The sequence below is a fragment of the Delphinapterus leucas genome, chromosome 14 (genome assembly GCF_059928025.1).
Source record: "Delphinapterus leucas isolate spDelLeu-1000000601 "Yukka" chromosome 14, BTC_Dleu_Yukka2, whole genome shotgun sequence".
NCBI lineage: Eukaryota > Metazoa > Chordata > Mammalia > Artiodactyla > Monodontidae > Delphinapterus > Delphinapterus leucas.
Genome location: NC_143142.1, coordinates 62,820,367 through 62,841,687, shown reverse-complemented (window position 1 = coordinate 62,841,687; position 21,321 = coordinate 62,820,367). Strand labels below are relative to the sequence as shown.

General features: G+C 48.0%; 1 protein-coding gene across 1 annotated transcript in view; it reads left to right on the top strand.

Annotated features, from left to right (window-relative positions):
• The window catches only part of ST8SIA5 (ST8 alpha-N-acetyl-neuraminide alpha-2,8-sialyltransferase 5), a 61,475-nt gene that overhangs the window by 35,772 nt on the left and 4,382 nt on the right, over positions 1–21,321 (top strand). The window contains 3 exon segments of the mRNA XM_089895137.1: positions 5,461–5,553; positions 15,391–15,477; positions 18,852–18,996. Of these exon segments, the coding sequence (XP_089751263.1) occupies positions 5,461–5,553; positions 15,391–15,477; positions 18,852–18,996 (325 nt within the window).

Below are 21,321 nucleotides of genomic sequence, written 5' to 3'. Positions count from 1 at the left end.
CATCTGTTGATAGACACTTGGGTTGCGTCCATGTCCTGGCTATTATAAATAGAGCTACAGTGAACATTGTGGTACATGACTCTTTTTGAATTATGGGAGAAACGTACTATTAATATCTTGTTGCAGTCCTTCCCTTTTCCCATGTGTTCACGTATGTATATATAATTCGTTTTGGAGATCATAGTTTTGTAACTTGCCTTTTTCACTCAACATTATCATGAGCATCTTCCCACTACACACAAAAACTTAAGCATCATTTTTGATGTCTGCATGATGGTCAGTATCCAGACCAAAAAGGGATTTCTATGGCTTCCTCCAGAATGCCGTCCTTGGGCCTCCTGTCAGAAGCAGAATCGAGGGGTGACCCATGTGGCAATGCTTCTTGCAGTCTTATTTCCTCAAGTCATTCGTCTTTAAAGAGTGAGATGGAGCAGCACAACCTCCCCAAAGCAAAGCGCAGATATGCTGGAGAAAGAAGCAAGGGCTATTAGCTCCATTTTTCAGATGGAAAACTAGGCTTTAGACCCAGGCCTGGAGTGATTTTGATGACATGGCTGAGGTACCACATGGAGTGTTTTCAGAGTACCTGGGATTTGTTATCATCACGTGTGGTAAGACACACAGACGTGGAAATGACTGTCATGAAGGAAGAGGTTTTTATACTTACAGATCTCTAGAAACAGGAAGGACACCATGCCATGTAGGACCACACAGGAAGCACCAGAGTCGGTCAAGAAGCAGGAGGAGTGAAGGGGAAAAGTGGGCAAGAGCCATATAGGCAAAGCCTATATGGAAGGAATGGATGCGACAGGGTATGCAGACTTAAGATTGGCTAGTGTGAATAATTTCAGTGGGCTCTGGGGCAGAGGGCTGTCCCTATTTGTTTGGCAGCTGGCCTTGGGGTGATTAGGGCAGAGGGATAAGTGGCCCTAAGTGTGAGAGGAGGAGGTGGTGGTGGTGGTGGAGTATAAGCTCTGGATTGCTTGGTTTGCGTATGAAAGGTGTGCTCATGGGCTGTTTACCATCTCTAGGAATTGACTCGTTCTAGGAGAGGCAGTCTCTCCAGGGCCAGCAAGGCCCCAGATGTCAAAGCATCAGAAACACATAGTTAATCTGTGGAGTCTGCAGCAGAGATGGGTGATCAGGGACATCACCACGTCCAAGCAGAATTCAGCATGGGCTTTATCCTCAGGGTGGTAGGGGAGAGGTTTACTAATAGCAGCAGAAGGAGGATGGCAGCCAATCCAGATGGTGGAGAACTTCCTGAGTTATTCATCTCTGACTCAGCTCTGCTATCAACTAGCTGAGGGACTGTAAGCATGTCTCTGACTCCCTGGGCATCCACTGGCAGCTCTTGCCCTTTAACGGCAGGAGAAAGGGAAAGAAGGGAAATGGACATGCCTTGGGCACTTCCTGTGTGCCAGGCACTCTACTAGTGCTTTCTCTGAAATTCTCATCAATATCTTCTCTCAGCCCTGTCACAAGTGTACTGCATTTTTAATGCTGATTTTGCAAATGAAGAAACTAAGGCTCAGGAAAGTGATGGGCCTAAGGTGGCTAATGAGAGGCAAAGAAGGACGTGAACCTTATTCCGAAATCCTCTCCACCTAATAGCCACTAAACACACCACACAAGACCATTTGGAATCATTGAACTGCCTAGTGATGTGCATATGAGTGATGATGGGGATTCAGGAAAAAGGAAGACTGAGTGGAGGCTGGCAGAGGTAAGGCCAGGATGGCCTTGTGAAGGCAATGGAGGGGCTGGCTGATCAAAGGGAGGTGCTGCTTGGTTTTAACTTCCTTTGAGAGCTTCTTTCTCCTGTTTGTGGATCATTAATTCATAGTATTGTTCTGGCTTGGTTAGTAAGTGGGAAAAACTGAGGGAAACTTGGGGATTGTATTTAAGTGCTGGGTGGGACTTTAGATACCACCTCTTTCAGATTATTTTTAGGAGGAGAAAAAAGAGGCCCAGAGAGGGGAAGTGATTTACCCAAAGCCACACAGCTGGTTTAGAGGCATATCCTAGATGTGTCTGCAAGTGTCCCAACTCCCTGAGAATGCTAGGATAAGCCTCCTCTCAATAATCTCCTGCGTCATTATAATCTGGAGCTTTTCTTAGTAGCATCCTGAGATCATGGCTTCAGATGACCCAGTGGATTCCAAAGGGCTTTGTGTCACTGGCCCTGGTTGCAAATGATGATCTTTGTGATAAGACACCAGACCTCACTTACTGTTATGTGACTGGAAAAATGACATGAGTTGGAGCCAAGGTCATGGACTTTTTTGTAGCCCCAGGCTGATACCTTGTTCTTAGTTGCAGATAACAGAATCCATTTTAGCTAAAGCAGAAAGGGATTTATTAAGGGTAGAGATAGCACAGAATCATTGGGAAAGCTGAAGAAAGACTCTAGGCTAGCTTCCAGGAATGTCTCTGCAGACGGCATTGTGAAATTGGGCCACCGTGGAAGCTGCTGCCTCTGATATAATCGCAAAGGTGCTGCCACCACTACAATTTCCAAGAGCCATGCCACCTCTGCCACATCCTGCACCAGCAAAACAATACATTGAGCTTTGTTATTCTTCTAGAATATGGCTCTGACTCAGTCTCATGCTCCTGATTGTTGAACCTAAATTGCTTCAAGGACCCTAGCTACAAGGGAGTCTGGGAAATGTAGTTTTTAGCTTTCTTGTCTCTGTAGTACAAAAGGTGCAGAGATACCAAAGACAAAGTCCTTGTGTTTGAGATACTCCTCATTTGGAAGGGGAAATAGATATATAAACAGACTATTATGATACAATGGTATCTGCTCTAATTAGGGGCAAATGTATAGAGGGACCCTGAGAGTGAGCATTAGAAAAGGCTTCCCAGAAGTGGGGGCATTTGAGCTGGGTACTGAAGGATCAATATGAGTTTGCCAGGTGAGAAAGACAGAGAAAGGAGTTGTAAAACACAAGGGAAACAGAGAAAGGAGAGTGTGATATTTTGGGGATCCTCAGTGCCTAGTTCTTATGAAATCTGCTTAAATTCTTTTAAGACATGAGAGAAAGGAGAGGATTTATTTTGTATAAATAGGAGCCAATTTGTTGTATAAAATATTTTAATATTCTAAAATATTATTTAAAATTTCTTAAATATATAATTATAATATTTTAAAAATTAACTTAAATCACATTAAAATGAAAGAACAAATATTTACAAATATAATAGTTTTAAAGTGTTAAATATTAAATTGTATTTTTAAATTATTTAAAATACCGATATTTTAAAAAGAAGCCAATTTATTGGATAAATGTCTCAATATTTCTAAAGCAGCACAGACATAAGTTTGTCTACATAAGTTAGTGAGAATATATGTGAAATAGCTGCTACCACATTTTGGGAGGTTTGTGGGAAATGCTCAAGGACTGACTTTATTTTAAATCCTTGGTTGTGGCTTGCAGTGCCCAGCAGCAGTCCTGGGGCTCCATCCCCACCTCCTGTTCTCCAGGGCTACCTGTCGAGAGGCCACTGCCCCAAGTTTAGAGAGGCTGACCCTGCAGACTTCTTGATTCTGGGCTGTCATGGGATCCCACCCTCCCAGCTTAATCTGCCCAAGCATCTTCTGAAAGAGAGGCTGTGAGGAAAGGGTGCACCTGGCCTCTGCCCTGGAGGCCCCTTCTGCCTCTGTGGCCAAGTCCAGCAGTGAACTACTGTGTTTTACCTTGGTGGGAACCCTCCCCCCTGACTCCCCCACCTCCCCATCTCCGACTCCCCCACCCCCCCAGGCAGGCGGATGTTCCCTGGGCTGGTGCAAACTGTCAGGTGCGGCTATGGGAGGCCAGAGGGCACTTTCCAGGGGATACCAGCTGTTCTCGTAAGTGAGTGGACAAGAGCAGTCTTGACTGTATGCACTGGTTCACAATGCAGCTTTGCCACCTGCCACCCACACGACTCTGGCAAGTGAGTTAACTCCCAGAGCCTCCTTGTGATGCCCACTTTCCTGGTGGGCTAGTAATAAAGATTGAAAGGGAATATGACGCTTAATGAAATAAGTCAGACAGAGAAAGACAAATACTCTATGGCATCACTTATATGTGGAATCTAAAAAACAATACAAATGATTGTACATGCACAACAGAAACAGACTCACAGACTTAGAAAACAAACTTGTGGTTACCAAAGGGGAGAGGGAAGGGGGGAGGGATAAATTAGGAATATAAGATTAACAGATACAAAGTACTGTATATAAAATAGATAAACAAGAAGGATATACTGTATAGCACAGGGGATTATACCCATCATCTTTTTTTTTAAATTTTTTTTTATTTTTTGTGGTAAGTGGGCCTCTCACTGCCATGGCCTCTCCCGCCGCGGAGCACAGGCCCCGGACGCGCAGGCCCAGCGGCCATGGCTCGCGGGCCCAGCCGCTCCGCGGCACGCGGGATCCTCCCAGACCGGGGCACGAACCCACGCCCCCTGCATCGGCAGGCGGACCCTCAACAACTGCGCCGCCAGGGAAGCCCTATACCTATTATCTTGTAATAATCCATAATGGAATATAATCTGCAAAATACTGAATCACCATGCCGTATACCTGAAACTAACATAATACTGTAAACAACTATACTTCAATTAAAAAGAAAGAAAAGTGAATGCTTCCACGTAGAGTGCCGGGCCCTTAACGTGGCCCATGACAAGGGCTCAGCAGTATTGGCTGAAATTGCTACTGTTTCTGCGTGAAGCTGCAGAAGGTACTGCGAGGTGACTCTGACATGCCTGGAGCCAGCTGGTGTGGGAGTGGGCTCGGGCCCCTCTACACTGACAGCACCACCTGGAGTGCCGCCTGTTTAGCCTCAGTTTTCTCAGCTGCCAAATGGGGAGAAAGAAAGAGTCTCACCTAGTCACGGCGCGAGCATGGGCATCAGTGAGCTAATGGAAACAAATGCTTTTTATAGTAGAAAAAGCAGCTTGTGTTTTTTCAGCTATGCTTGTGACTGTCGTTGTGTGACATTTCTCCCAAGTGGAGGAGAAAGGAGAAAAGAGCAGGAAAGGGCAGGACCAGCTGAAGACCTGTAGCCTCACTGCCCCGGCTCCCAGGGCTGCCTCCATCAATGACTGGTCAGAGGAAGAACGCAAATGAGAACCTGCCCAGAGCATCCTCTTTCTCCTTCGAAGCCACCACGTGGAGCCAAACCTGCTTCTAAATGTCATGATTTACTGAAATGGGTTGATGCTTATACTTCCAGGTTGATGGGGGTGCTGAGAGTCATCAGCCACCAAGTGATCAGGCCAGAGGGCGCCAGCAGTCCTGGAAACAGACCCTCTTCAGGTCGTCTGCTGGGGTGGGCTGGTTTGCTCTATTAATTTGGCCAGATACCACCCCTCTGCCCCCCGCTTCCCGACAACAAGAGCCCCGACAGGTCCCTGAAAGTCTGGCCGCTTCTCTGCGTAGTAACCTCTGTCCCTATTGGTCCCCAGGTACTTTGAATTTTACGAGGGCCCTTTTGAGTATAACTCCACGAGATGCCTGGAGCTGAGGCACGAGATCTTGGAAGTGAAGGTGCTTTCCATGTGAGTGTGGCCGGGTGGGTGGTGGGTGCAGGGTCGGGCATGTGGGGACGGGCAAGGCAGGGTGGGGTGGGGGGTGAGGGATTGGCCCAAGGAAACTGGAAACTTGGTGCATCACTACAGAGAAAGAATTAGGGTGCTTCCCCGGGGCCTCTGGCATTCGAAGAGCTCTGGAGGGCTCGACACAGGGATGACTGTTCGTGTTTTATGAAAATTGCCAAGTTTGCAAGGTTACCTCTGGTGACTGGGCGTTCCAGTCCCCGGCTCAATTACCAGCGTCCATGGTTATCATCACTGGGCTCCTCTTGGATAGAAATCGAAGAGGGCACCGGAGCATCTTATCTGAAATTCAGTACTTTGTGGCTTAAGCATTGCCCTCTTGCTATTCATTAAATTTTTAAAAATTATTTAAAGGATACAACATTCAAGTGGTACAAAAAGATATACAGTGAGAAGTCCCCTTCCCACAGCTATCCCCCTCCAGTCTGCCCCTCAGAGGCCACCCATGTAGCCTCGTGCATCCTTCCAGAGGGTCTGCATAACCAGCACCCATGGGTGGATGTCTTTTACCTTTTTTTTTTTTTTAATACAAATAGCAAGAAAACTGTGCTCCCCACTCCCCACCAACAGTGTATCACCTGTGGCTCTTTTGCAACCTGTGTGAGGGAAAACGCATTGCATGCTGGACTCACCAGTGTGTATGTGCCTCCCTCACAGCACTGCCATGAATTGAGAGGAATTTGTGTCATGTTAATCATGGCAGGATATATGTTTATTTGAAAACAGTTATCACTGACCCTTGAACAACATGGGTTTGAACTGCGCAGGTGCACTTATATGCAGACATTTTTTGAGAGTAAATGCTGCAGTGCTGCTTGGTCCGATGTTGGTTGGATCTGCGGATGCCAAGGGGCTGTGGTCAGGGAGGGCTGACTACAAGCCCTGCGCTGTTCAAGGGACAACTGCACATCTGATGTGGGAGAAGTACAGTTGATTTGGAGCCAGGCAGTGCTGGGTGCTTATGTGGACTCATGGGCCCTGACACGATCCCAGGACTTCCATCCATGGCCCACAGGCAGGAGCCACTGCTCCTTCAGCCACTTGACATGATTTCCAGGTCATGTGGGTCATTGAAAGAGCTTGGAGCTTGGGGTCAGGCAGACTTGGGATCCAAAGCTGACTCTGGGCCTTAGAAGCTCTGCATCTTTATACAAATTACTTAACCTCTTTGAGTCTTTCCTTACCTATAAAAATGGGGACACAATTACCTACTTTTAAGGGTTGCAGTAAAGACTAGCTGAAGTAACATGTGAAATAGATAGCCCAACAGTGCACATCTACAGCAGCACACGTAGTAGGTGCTCAGTAAATGTTAATGTGCCCTCTCTCTCTCCTCCCTCCCCTTTCTTTCCGTTTTGGAACCAGCAGCAGCTTTTCTGGGCTGACATTCACAGACTCCATCAGCTCAGTAGTGTGGGAAAGCTCCGGGGATAAGGCCAAACGTCCAGCTGGGATCAGCTGCGTTGTTCACGGTCCTTGTTCTGTTCGAGGGTCTGTATAGCTTCTAGAGGGACCGCAGGAGGCAGCTCACCTTCTGTCCATCCCACCCAGCCCTGAGCGGAGCACACCATGGAGGGCGCTAGGAGTTAACTGGGCCAAGAGGATTCTAGAGGGGACAGTTTGTGCCAAGGCCTGTGTCAGGAGGGGCCCACTGTGTTCCAGGCTCTGAGAGCTGGCCTGAGGGGCAACAGGAGCCATGTCCCTGGAGGAGCAGGCAGGGCTAGACCTTGTGGAGCCTTGCAGTGTGGACCGGGATTTAGATTTTATCCTTTTCTTAGGTCCATGGGCACCCATGGGAAAGGTTTTAAACAAGTGGGGGTGGGGGGAGGATAATGTGATTGGTGTTTGATACGCTCTGCCGAGGAGCTGTGACTTAGTGACAAAGACGTCTGTCCAGCCCGCAGGCAGGAGCCAAATGTATAAGCAGAGGGCCTTATCTTTTCTCAGAACTCAAAGATCTTGGCCCCTTAAATGTCTCGCTGGGGACAGCCGGAGCACTCTTCACTGAGAGCATACCTTAGAGTTTTCAAAGGGTAAAGAATTAATCTTTTAAATTTTAAAATGCAGACAGTTTCTTCATGGTTACTTCAAGATCTAGACAGGAAGTCTGAGAGACCCTGTAAATGGGCCATCCTTCTGTCACATCCCATCCTCTACCCATATATTTTCTCTGCATTAGTATAAGTCCTTGTTTTGGTTTGCTATGGCTCTCATAACAAAGTACCACAGACTGGGGGGCTTAAACAACAGAACTTTATCTTCTCACAGCTCTGGAGGCTGGAGGTCTGAGATCAAGGTGTCGGCAGGCTTAGTTGCTCCCGAGGCCTCTCTCTCTGGCTGATACATGGCCATCTTCTCTCTCTGTCTTCCCAGGGTCTTCCCTCCGTACCTGTGTCCTAACTTCCTCTTCTTATAAAGACATCAGTCATATTGGATTAGGACCCATCCTGGTGATGTCATTTTAGCTTAACCACCTCTTAAAGACCTTACCTCCAAAGAGAGTCACATTCTGATATATTGGGGTTTAGGGCTCAACAGATGAATTTTGAGGGAGATATAATTCAGCCAATAATAATCCTTATCACAACTTCCATTTAGGGACCATATTAGAAGTTACCAGGCCCTTTGTTTCAAGCCTAAGTCTTGAACATTGCGGGGTGTGATGGGAACCTCATTTCCCCCCATGATCTGTGGCCACCCTTTGTCCCTTGTCAGGGAATTGTGTTGGTGACAAAAGGTCCTCTGCGTGTTTGGCTCTACTTCTTGTCTCTGCCTTTGGGGCACCCTCTCTGTTCTCCTGACCTGAGCGGCCATCCCAGCTGGCGACCTGTGAGCTTTACCCCATCTGTCTCTTCCATGTCAATTGCCCTCCATGTGGTCCCCTGGCCCTGGAGTCTTGGCACTGGTGGTACTGGGGGTCTAAGAGGAGAGAGGCCGGGCTGTTCATGGGGCATGTGAGCCTGCTGGGTCATCAGGGAGCAGTGATACCAAGTGATATCTTTCCTGAGTGATACCTTTCCTGAGTCCTCAAGCTGAGGTCAGTGGGCTCCCCCAGGGCTGGAATCAGAGAAGCCAGAGGCTGGTCTCTAATCCGACTCTTTCTGATGATACCTGGGCACCTGTGGGCATCACTGTGCTCCAGCCCAGAGCCAGGAGTGGTGCTCACGGTGGAGACCCTGAGTCATCCGGAAAAAGTTAAATCTCCATCTGTGAATGGAAGGGGCTGGACGGATGTGCCCAGAGGCCCTTCCGGTATATGAACGTCAGCTGGCATTCCATCTGAGGAGACAGTGGGGTGTGTGATTCATCTGGGAATGATTCTGATCCAAAATTGCTCCAGTCAATGGTAAAAATCAGTCAGCTGGAAAATTCCCATATGGTAGAGGCCTCGTTCCCAGACAATATCCAATACAATGAGGATTTACTCTGTGATGATTTGTTACGAAATCACATTGTCCCTAATACTTGTAAAAATTATTTATGCTGACTTTTAGTCATTCTAGGGCCTCTTTGTTTTTAAACCAGTTGCTGCCTGTGCTCACACACTGATGGGGGCCATGCCTGGGACCTCACCCTTGGTGTCTCCTGCCACCGCTTCCCCATCTTTCCGGGCTGGGGAACCCTGCACAGAGCCCTGTACTGAGACCAGGAGAGAGGCTGGGAGCAGGGCTGGCTGGGCAGAGCTTTCAGGGCTGGATGTCCCTTTGTGCCCACACTTTTCTGAGTCTTGTTGCCTGACCCTACCCAGGCTCAGGATGTGTCTGTTAAATGAGTGAGAAAGTGGACGAAACCTAGGTGGGAACAGAAGAGGCCATGGCGGAAAAGGGGGAGAACGATGAGGGAGAACGAGATGAAGGTGAGCATCTCCTGCACACAACTAGAAAAATCAGGTAGAATACAAAAGTTTATAATAATAAAAAGCAAAGGTCCCCTTCCCCACAGCCTCTCCCCCAGGCCTGCTACTCAGCTGTTTCTTCTGGGAATTACCTTGTACCTCTCAGTCCTATGCGTGCCATGTATGCCGTGTTTAGCATTCACTGACGTCCTGGTGTGGTGGGTGAGGATTCAGCTCCCTTACCCAGCCCAAACCATTCCCCCCACTTTTCCCAGTTGAGGGGTACTGCTATTTTTAGTTCTTCTATCTATAGATCGCCTAAGTAACCTATTTTTTGTTCTACCAAATGTTGGCAGTATCTCTTGATCCTGTACTTTGTAAGATGAGGCTATTAAAATTACCTCAACTTTTTAATTCCAGCCTCTGGCTTCAGTCATCCGTGAGTTTACCTTTAGAATGTCAAGGCTGATAACATTTACATTCTGTTTGTAACCATAGCAAGCCTCTTTGGGGCCTGCTATGGGCAGACTCTAAAATTTGAAGATCAGAAAACAGTGATTCTCATCTCTTTTCCTATTCATTTTTTCCCCTTTTTTTCTCGAGCTTCTAGTCATCTTTTCCCTTTGAACACTTTGTCTCTATCATGCCCCCCCCTTTTTTTCCTGCCTGTCCATCGACCAGGCATTCCCCCAGGGTTTCCCCTCATCCTCTTTCTCCATCCTGGACAGGCTGCTCTCTTGGTGGGTCACACACTGTTGTCACTTCCCTTCTCTGCCTCCGTAGGTTAGATTCACCTGAAGCTGCTTCTTTCTTGGTTTACTCCTTCATTTTGCTTCCACCCATCTTCAAGTAAACTCCCCCCAAATAGTGGGTGGAAGGTAAGGGTTTGAGTCCTTCTGTGTCTCCATGACCTAATTCTTCTCTTAATTTTTGGTTTGGTGGGGTTGATATTTTAGGTGGAAATCATTCACCCACAGAACGCTGAAGACCTTCTCCATCATCTTCTGGTATCTGGGGCTGTATGAGCACGGTACTAGTTGTTCCTTTGGAGATGACCTGTTTTCTTCTGTCCGGAGTCTTTACAGATCATGACAGTTCTGGAATAGCCCGATGGTGGACCTCAGGATACAGGCTCACGGAGACCTCTTAATCTGGAGCTCACTCCAAACCCTTGAACTTTCTCTTGGATTTCTTCATATTTCCTCCTCTCCAATTTGCTCCACTTCCTCTTTCCGGTACCTCTAAGGGTGGTATTCTTCTGGATTGCTCCTTGAATATCTTTTAATCTCATCTTTTCTATCTCTTTGCCCTTTGCTTCTATTTTCTGAGAAATTCCTTGACTTTACCTTCCAACTTTTCTAATGAATTTTCATTTTTCCCCAAGAGCTCTTTCTTTTTAGATTGTTCTCAGAGCAATCTAGTCTTTTTTTATCCCTCTTCTGGAATAATAGTCATGTCTTGGGTGAAAGGAGGCAAGTGGCTGGCTCAACCCTTCATCTTAGAGTAAAGGTGATCTGTGCATTTGTAAAGCAACTTATAAAATATTTTTATACATATTGCCTCGTTTGATCTTTCTGACAACCTTTGAGATCAGCAGAGCAGAGGTTATATCTGTCTTACAGATAAAGCAGCTGAGTCTCAGAGAGATTAAATGACTTGTCTGAGGTCATATTGCCAGTTAGAGATGGAACCAGGATTCCAGGCTGGATATCCAGGCCCCGACCTTGATCCAGTGTGTGACAAGGACATTGGAGGCACAGAGAATGGGGTCTGGACACTGGTAACAGTTGAACTTGGGACCCTGGCCTTCAGTGTTGCCAAGGTTGTGTTTCTGGAGGCGTTAGAGGCATTGGCTGTTCAGGGTGCTGCCCTAGGGGCCTGTGAGTTGCAGGGAGTGAGGGAGGGCAGCAGTGGGTGAGCAAGGTTGCCGCTGTGTAATGGCACCTCTCCTCCAATGTCACATGAGCTAAATAAGCAAGAGCTGCTGTGGGAGGTTTGGGAAAGCTGGAAAGAAGGCATCAGGATGAGAGGAGGGACTCCTTCCAGCTCTTTAAAGCTGCCAGGCAGGTTCCTGCCCCAGGGCCTTTGCACTCACTCTTCTCTGCCTGTAATACTCTTTCCCCAGATGTTTGTGTGGCTCACTCATGCATCATTTCAGTCCTTTGTGCAAGATTCCCCTCTTCAGGGAAGGCTTCCCTGATCAACCCATCTGAAATAGTCACTTTTCAACCCCTGATTCATTTTTCTTTTTTTTATTATTTCTTTTTTTCTAAATTGAAGTATAGCTGGTGTACTATATTATATAAGTTACAGGTGTACAATGTAGTGATACACAATTTTTAAAGGTTATACTCCATTTATAGTTATTATAAAATATTGGCTATATTCCCTGTGCTGTATGATATATCCTTAGAGCCTCTTGCTTCATTTTTCTTTTTCTTTTTTTAAATGGATTAATTTGGTTTGTTTTTTTTTTTAATTTGGTTTTTTGTTTGTTTTCTGGGCTGCACCGAGTGGCTTGTGGGATCTTAGTTCCCCAACGAGGGATTGAACCCGGGCCCTCGGTAATGAAAGCATGGAGTCCTAACCATTGGACCACCGGGGAAGTCCCTTGCTTCATTTTTCTTTGTAGCGCTCACCACTCCCTAACATGACATTAAATATCTGGGTTTGTTTTTTTTCTGGTTGTGGTAAGAATACTTAACATGAGATCTACCCTCTTAAATTTGTAAGTGTCCAATACAGTATTGTCAACTGTAGGCATTAAGTTTTACAGCAAATCTCTAGAACTTATTGGTCTTACATAACTGAAACTTTATAGCAACTCTTCATTTCTCCTTCCCCGAGCCCCTGATATCTATCATTCTACTCTGTTTCTATAAGACTGACTATTTTAGATACCTCATACGAGTAGAATCATGCAGTATTTGTCCTTCAGTGACTAGCTTATTTCACTTAGGATAATGTCCTCCAGATTCATCCAAGTTGTCACATATGGAAAGATTTCCATTTTTTTGAAGGCTGCATAATATTTCATTGTATGTATATAATACATTTTCTTTATCCATTCATTCATCAGTGAACACGTAGGTTGTTTCCATATCCTGGTTATTGTGAATAATGCTGCAGTGCACATGGGGGTGCAAGTATTTCTTCAAGATTCTGATTTCAATTCCAGAAGTGGGATTGCTGGACCATATGATAGTTCTATGTTTAATTTTTTGAGGAATCTCCATACTGTGTTCCATTGCAGCCACACCATTCTACATTCCCACCAACAGTGTATGAGGGTCCCCTTTTCTCTATATCCTTGCCAGTACTTGTCATCTTTTGTTTCTTTGATAATAGCCATTCTAACAGGTATGATGCAGTATCTCATTGTGGTTTTGATTTGCATTTCCCTGATGATTAGTGGTGTTGGGCACCTTTTCATGTACCCGTTGGCCATTTGTATGTTTTCTTTGTAGAAATGTCTTTTCAAGTCTTTTGCCCATTTTAAAATCAGGTTATTTGTTTTTTTGCTATTGCATTGTAGGAGTTCCTATGTATTTTGGATGTTAACCCCTTATCAGGTATATGGTTTGCAAATATTTTCTCCTGTTTGGTAGGGTTGTCTTTTTACTCTGCTGATTATTTCCTTTGCTGTGCAGAAGGTTTTTAGTTTGATGGAGTCCACGTGTCCATTTTTGTTTTTATTGCTTGTGCTTTCGGTGTCGTATCCCTGTATATTTGCTTCCCATTTGTGAGGTCTGTGTGGGCAGGGAGTTTTTTTGTTCACCACAGTATCTCCAGTTCCTGCCATATCGAGGAATTCAATAAATAGTTATAGAATTTATTTGAACTCAGACTTATTGATTCATTCAGTAATTATTGATATACTCAACAAATATTTACCACTCATCTGCTATGCGCCTTAGCACTGGAGCCACCGTCAGGCATGATCCCTGCCCCAGGGTGTTTACTATTTAGTGGGAAGTATCAGGCATAGGTAATGACAGGTTGTGGGTTTTACAGAAGGGGAAAGTACGGGGGCTGGGAGTCAGCATCGTCCAGACAGCTTAGTTTAACAGTGATAATAACTTACACCTGTAGGGCAGTGCCAGACACCATTCTTAGTCATTTATTGCATCGTCTTAGTTAGTAGTCTTAACAAATCTGGGTGGGTGAGCAATAATCTAGTGTTATGACCATTTTCTAGGCGAGAAAACTGAGGCTCAGAGCAGTCACATAGCCTGCCTGAGGTCCCATAGTTAGGAAGTGCCTAAACTGGGTCTGAGGCCCAACTCCCCTTCTGGTTCCAAAATCTACGTACTTAGTCACTATCCTGTATGACTTTTCCTGCAATCATCCCTCCCCGCACCAGTCATATACTCTCTCTGTAGGTGAGGCTTGCCTAGTTTGGGAACAACTGTTTCCCCCTCCAGTTAAACACAGGGGGACACAGCTCTGCAGAATGAACCTGTCTTTTTACTTTACAGTTAAGTATTTGCCTTTTTTCGAAATCGTGCACCTTTTTTGGAAGCTGATGAAAGCTTCAGATTTTCCCTAAGATGTGCACATGGGTGGACAGACAGGGGATTTTGCCTATAATTCAGAGGGTTCATAGGTTTCCTTAAGACCTTTGGTGGACCTCAAAGTAAGAACCACAATTAATGGCAGTTTTTTGATAACACTCAGCTCCTGGGGGCTTGTCACTTTCCCATTCATGACCAAACCAGAATGACCTTTAAAGGCTCCCCTTGCATCAGTGTCCAAGACAAGCCAGCATCTGAACCGGGCCACAGCCAGGTAACCCTGGACAACTGTATAATGCCTAACTGTGGGATGGGGAATGTGGGAGGTCAGGAGACAAAAGTCATGGCTCTGCCTTTAAGGAACTTATGGTCTGTCCAGCATCTCCCAGCATTCCTGAGAACTCCAGTCAGAGGCGCCACTCAATGGGAAAAGGGTTCCATGATCCAATTCTTTTTGCGGGTTTCAGTCAAAGGAAGAATCCTACATGATTTAGACATTCCCTTTCCAGGGAGTGCTTTGGGATGTCACAATGCTGAGATGTCTAAACCCAACTGGCATAAAGCCTTGCAGATGGTGGTTCAGACAAAAGGCTTCTCACCTCTCCTTCTCTGTCGCTGGAAATTGTGATCTGCCCTTGAGAAAAGAGAAAGAGAAGGGCATTGTGCCTTTGCAATGAGCCCTACTGTGTGCTGAGCACAGTGTGGGGTGATCTACAGACCTTAGGGAAGTGGTCTTACACCCTCTATAGACAGATGTTCCTGGGAGAACTGTGAAGGCCCTTGGGGGTGGGCATGTGAGGAAGGTGTTTTAAAATGTGCTGGGATTTGTTTTGATCACATATAGTAAGACACACAGACATGCAAAAGGCTATTGTGAAGGAAGACGTTCTTATGCTCACAGATTCCTAGAGACAGGAGGCATGGCACACCATGCAGGGACACATGGGGAAGCAACAGGGTTGGTCAGGAGGCAAAGGGATGAGGGGAAAGCAGAGGTGAGGCCCTTTATTGTGGTTTTCGTGGAAAGGAATGGACAAGGCAGGATAAAAAGGTTCACGACTGGCTAGTTTGAATAATTTCCGTGGGCTTTGGGGCATAAGGACTGCCCCTGGTTGTCTGATCCTTAGCTCTGGGCTGATGAGGGCAGGGACTAGTGGCTCTGTTCATAAAGGAGGTGATTGAATGTGTGGGCTCTGGACTAGCTGAGGTGTGTATGGAAGGCATGCTTGCAGGAGAGTGGTTTGCTATCTCTAGGAATTCACAAGTCCCCAGATGTCAGAGAATCAAGAGTATAGCAAATTAGAAAATACAGTTAATACAAAGGACCAGCCCAGGATTTGGCATAAGGGGGAAGAGGAAGGGAGCATGTTTGGGGATGATGACATTGTTCAGCCTGGCCCTTTCATGCACTCTCTGTCCTCCACTCCCAAGGGTGAAGCAGTTGGAGCTGTTCGACAGGTGGAAGAGCCTCCAGATGTGCAAATGGGCGATGAACATCTCTGAAGCCAACCAGTTCAAGTATCTATGACTCGTCTGTGCTCCCCAGCCCTTCTGTTCATATGGTCCTCCCAGGCACCTCTTCAGAGCTCCCCCGTCCTGCAAGGCCAGCCCCCAGGGACATCTTCCCCAGAGCTGGCTCTGATTGGGCTTTGGAATATGGGAGTGGGGAGGTTCTGACTCAGCACACAGGCTGAGGCTGGCATCTTGATGAGTGTTGTCCACCATGTCCCTGCCCTTAGTCCTAGCAGCAGCCCTGTGTGGTCAGTACTATTGTCTCCAGTACAGCCCCTGACTGTGAGGTGAGGTGCTTGAGGTCTCCAGGAGGCCCGTGCGTTCAGCTACATGAAGCATCTTCCAGGCCTCACCCCGTTCCCCACCCCGCTCCTCGGGCAGCTGCTCTAACTTAGCAGTCCTCTCCTTCTCAGAGCGCTTGGGCTTCTACAGCCTAGACCAGCCATTTGAGCCCTGCTGTAGCTTATTCCCTAACTGCTCTCTAACCGAAACTGACAGGTTATAAGCTCCCAGGAGGCAAGAGCTGTATCTTAATGTTCTCCTGTCTTTGAGAGCCTAGCAGATGTCCAGACAGTCTCTGTGATTAGTGGTGAGCTATAGGGGCCTCTCAACTCTAAAATTCTAGGAGTTAATGGTATGTTTTTAGTGCAGGGTAGACCTTATTGAATGGAATTGACAGAATCCTGGGAATGTGTGTATAAATTGGATTTTAGCAACTCAGGCTGTAGTTTGAATGTGCTGAAGAGCCATCTGCATGAAGGAATCCTACACGGGAAGCTGTGAAAAGCAAATAACACTAAGAATTTTGTATTTTCTGTATAAGTCATTTGTTCCAGTTTGTTGCAATTCTGGGCCAAGTTGAGAGGCAGTTTTAAGTGGCACGTTTTAGGAACGTGCTGCAGGTGCCAGCAGCCCCCAACCAGATGCCTCTAGGAGACTATGCAGAAACCCAGCTAAGGCCCGGCAGTAGTTTGCAGAGACCCACGTACCATAGACTAGAATGTGGGCAACGGGTCCAAGGTCTGTGCTGTAAATGCAGCCCCAATTCCGCCCTTAGAGTGAAGCGATACTGAGGGTGGTGCATGACGGGGAGGCCCAAGCACACTGAGGGCACACTGAAATCGAACTCAGCGTGGACGAGGTCAGTGAGATGCCAAAGGATGTTGTCCAGGCTGAGAGCTGGACAGAAGCCTCGCCAGTGGGATTCACATACCTAAGGAAGTAATGTAGCAACGGGAAAATGATGTGGCAAGAGAAAAACCAGGATCCGCGGGGGAGCCTTTGGCAGGGATCAGCCAGCACGATCCGGGAAGAGGCTCTGGGGGAGCTGAGACCTTTCTGGCGGTGGGGGAAAGAGAAGTGACATCCAGTCTTGCTATGCTCTGAATGGGAGAAGCTTCAAGGCCAGTGGGTCGTCCCCCTTTGCTCTCATTACAAGCTCACTGAATGATGATGAGACTCTTAATTTAGGTGCAAGAACCTGGTGCAGTGAAGTGGGGTGGGATGCGGGAGTGTGCTAGAACACAGGCATGAGCATTCCAGTGACAGGAAAGGAATCCTGTAACAGAGGCCCTCCCCCACCCTGCTGCTTACAAATGGACACTCTGGCATTCTGGTTTATATATCAGTCACTCGTGAGCTTGGTTAGTTTGAGTCAGTCTCCCTCACTTGGCTACTCGCCAGTGGGCTGACAAAATGGAGTTTCTGGACCAGCCAGATGCTTGTTTGTAATGCTGACCTATGGCTCCTGCCTGGCCAGGCCTCTGGCCTTGCCCCTGGGAAGCCTCAGTCACATTTTAAAACCCAACCCTCCCCAGCAGAGACCGCTCTCTATGGCCAGCAGCCAACTGAGCTCCCCAGTGAAGTCCCTGCAAGAGATAAAGTCACAAAAAGCAATGGGTGCAGCCTTCCTGGCTTTGGCAATCTGGAGTTACGGGATTACAGAGGGTCAGAAGAGCCAGCCCTGCATTCTACAGTTGAGAAAACGGAGGCTCAGAGAGGGGAAGAGACCTGCCCGAAGCCCCACAGCTGGTGGGGGCAGAGCAGAAACTAGAAGCCCGGCCTCCTGACACCAGGTTGGCGGCTCAAGTTTCCATGCCACACCTTCGGTGTGGGTTTTCCAGAAAGCTCGTCCTCAATTTTAGTTAGTGGTCATCATCCAGACTCCATGGGGATGGCGTTCCGTTCCTCCCAGGGCTGCCCAGAGGCTGGATGTAACTGTGCCCAGAGCCAGTGTTGGGGGACGAAGGCCAGTGTGTACTGGCCCCCTGCTGCTGTTTGTGGGTCCTCGTGGGCTCACAGCCCCCTGTGAGAGGGTGGCATTTTGCATCCTTTGTCAAATCCAGCCCCTCTGCAGCCAGGGTGGGGCTTTGGGTCCCCAGGCTAGGGGAGCAGCGTGTGCCTAGGATCTGACCCCATCACCAAGCCTTGCAGGCACCCTAGGAGAATACATTGCCGGGCGGAACACCAGCCGCAGAGAAGAGGAAATCGGGATTCTCTGGCCTGACTAGCTCCCAAGCCTGCCTCACAGCCCCACTCTCCCTTGAAGGCTGTTTTTTTAAGCCTGCTTGCATCGTCTGAGCTCTAACCTTTCTGTAGCTCATGTCTGAGTGTTTTTGTCAGCGAAAACCACAGCGATTTTTTTTTTTTAAATAATGAACTCCTTAAAACTTCTGGAAGCCAGGTTCCACTTTCTGCAGGCAGTCATCTAGTATCAACCCACCATCCCAATTTCTGACCCTCCCCTGTTCCTAAGACAGCTTGTAAATCACTGAAATGGCACATTTCTGTTGACTGTGTATGTCTTGCTTTTTGACCCCATCAGACAGGGTTAGCCTTGTCTGGAGTCAGATATGGGGGCCAAAAACCAAGGAAGAGCTCTCATGCCTGTGTTTTCCTTTAGAGCTCGATAAGGAAGCATTTCTGAGAAGTAGTAGAAGGCTTAGCGGCTCTTGTGAAATCTCATGTGGGGAATGCTTCAGCCCGCAGTTGGCAGGACTTTGGTAGTTGACCCCCGCGTGTCTGCCATTGTGCAGGATCCGGAGAGGCAGGGTCCCTGCCATGCAGGCGCTTTCGTTCAGGCGGAGAGGGAGTTGACAGATGCTGAAGCGAGTGGTGCCCAGTCTGTGCTCTGGGCCTTTAGAGGCCAGTGCGGCCAGTGGGGACAGGGCAGCTGGGAGCTCACAGAGGGAGACCAGGCTGGACCCTGAAAGGCTTGGGCATTGGGAGGGGTATTGAAGCAGAGGTGCGGGGGTGGGTGGGAGAGTATGGCGCTCCCTGGCCTCCCCAAGGGACCTCAGTTCCATGACCCCTCTGTTCTCTGAGAGGCTCTGCTCTGCCTTGTGTCACTGGTCTCTCTCCGTCCATCTCCTGCCCGGCAGGTCCACTCTGTCCAGGTGCTGCAATGCCCCCTCCTTCCTCTTCACCACCCAGAAGAACACGCCCCTGGGGACGAAACTCAAGTATGAGGTGGACACCAGCGGCATGTACCACATCAACCGGGAGATCTTCCACATGTTTCCCAAGGTGCTGCTTTGGGCAGGGCGGTCCGGGTGGGACAATGGAGCTGACCCAGTAGGGCCCTCTGTGGCCATGCCCGTGTGGCGTGGCATCACTCAGCTGTGCCCTGCACCCAGCTGTCCTGGTCCTGGCTTGCCATTCTCTTAGGCTCAGTAGACCGTCCTCCGGGGTTCCTGGGGGTTCTGTCGGAGCACAAAGAATGCCAACTGGCTGTTATTTGAATGACTGTTGGCAAGAAAGTGGTTGTGAAGTTTTGGTTATTGCCTTGCTTGCAGAGAACATCCCGAAGCTATCTGGGAGCAGGATTAAGCATTTGTCCCCATCCCGAGGGAGGCACAAGAGTAAAAATGTACATGCAGGGACTTCCCTGGTGGCGCAGAGCTTAAGAATCCACCTGCCAATGCAGGGGACACGGGTTCGAGCCCTGGTCCGGGAAGATCCCACATGCCGCGGAGCAACTAAGCCCGTGTGCCACAACTACTGAGCCTGTGCTCTAGAGCCCTGGAGCCACAACTACTGAGCCCGCTCGCCTAGAGCCCGTGCTCCACCACAAGAGAAGCCACTGCAACGAGAAGCCCGCACACCACAACGAAGAGTAGCCCCTGCTTGCTGCAACTAGACAAAGCCTGTGTGCAGCAACAAAGACCCAACACAGCCAAAAATAATAAATTAATTAATAATTTAAAAAAATGTACATGCAAAGGCTGTGTGCACAAGAAAGCGCAAACCATACAAAGTAAAGCGCTGAAAGGTTGATCTCGTATTGGCTGACCTTGGGCAGTCCTTTTTGTCTCCCAAGGCTCCACCCTCACTGTCTGTAACACCGGGGTTTGGACTAGGAATAGGTTTGGCTGCTTAGAACAGAAAATCTAAAATATCAGAGACTTAAACAGGAGAGACGTTTATTATTATTTTTTCCTTCACCTGTGAGAAGCCTGGAGGGAGGCTGTTCATTCAGGGCCAGCACGAGGCTCCTTGGCCAGGGGGACCATGGAATGAGTGACCCACGTGAGCCAAGCGCTCAGATCACAGAACCCAGGCGCAGGCAGGCGCTTCTGGCCTAGTCGTTGCACCAGACCCTTGGAGAAGGGACCCTGGAGCCTGTATGTTCAGCGCATGAGGATGGTTACCACCTGAAGAGGGAGGTTCCATGCGAGGTGTTTATAGGCACCCCCTGGAGAGTGCCAGCCCAGGGCAGGGTTTAGTGGGTCCAGTTTGTAGAACTGCTGGCGTTCTAGCAAACTAGGGGGTGGGGTGGGTTCAGTTCTTGCTGGATGAAATGTGCGGGGCTGGGCTGCCCTGCTCTGGGTAGTGCTAATGAAGCAAAGCCCAGGGGTTCCCTGCATTCTTTTTTATTTATTTATTTATTTAAAAAAATATCTTTATTGGAGTATAATTGCTTCTTGCTACGAGCACCAGAGTGCACTGGTATGACTGGGCCTGGGGTGGAGAGGGGAGCAATGGGGAGGAGCTGGAGGTGGACGGGTGTCAAACATACCCTCCCACAGCAGCGCTGGAGGACGATGGGGTGTGAGTCGTCTTTACGAGGTGGGTCTTTCAAGGCCTGGAACGTGAGACTGGTGACAGCAGGTGAACTTGCAGGTAATGCCAGTGGGTGACACACAGCTCGGGTATGACATATGGATGCAAGGAGGGCCATGGGGATGGGCCACTGAGGCCCAGGGAAATGGAACAGGGGTTGCCAAATGCGCACGCCATATGGTCTCTGTCACAGCTACTCACCTTTATCGTTCTAGCATGAAGCAGCCACAGACACAAGTAAGCAACAGAGTGTGGCTGGGTCCCAATAATGCTTTAGTTCCCATTAGACATTGAAATTTGAATTTTATATGTTTTACGCATCACAAAGTATTCTTTTTTCCCACCCTTGAAAAAATATAAAATCTATTCTTAGCTTGCTGGCTGTACAGAAATAGGTGGTGGGTCAGATGTGGCCCACAGGCCGTAATTTACCACCCCCGAATTAGAGCATGTGATGTAGAAGTATTTCCCAAACTTCCCTAAGGTGAGTTTTTTTGGGGGGGTTGAAAAATATGCAGCTTCTTGGGCTCCTACCCTGACCCTGAAACTTCTGATTCTGTGGTTCTGGGATGGAGCTAAGAATGTGTAGTTTCAGAAAGTACCCAGGCAGTTTTCGATTTACAGAAGTGTGAGAAACACTGACATAGAACATAAAAAGCCCTTGATGATCTCTTCAAAAAGGACTTTGTTTTTATTCTTTCTCTGGTCAAAGTCAAACAGTGCAGTTCCCCGCACTGGCCATGAGACGCCCTTGTTTTCCCCGTCCCGGTTCCCGGAGCCTGTCCCTCC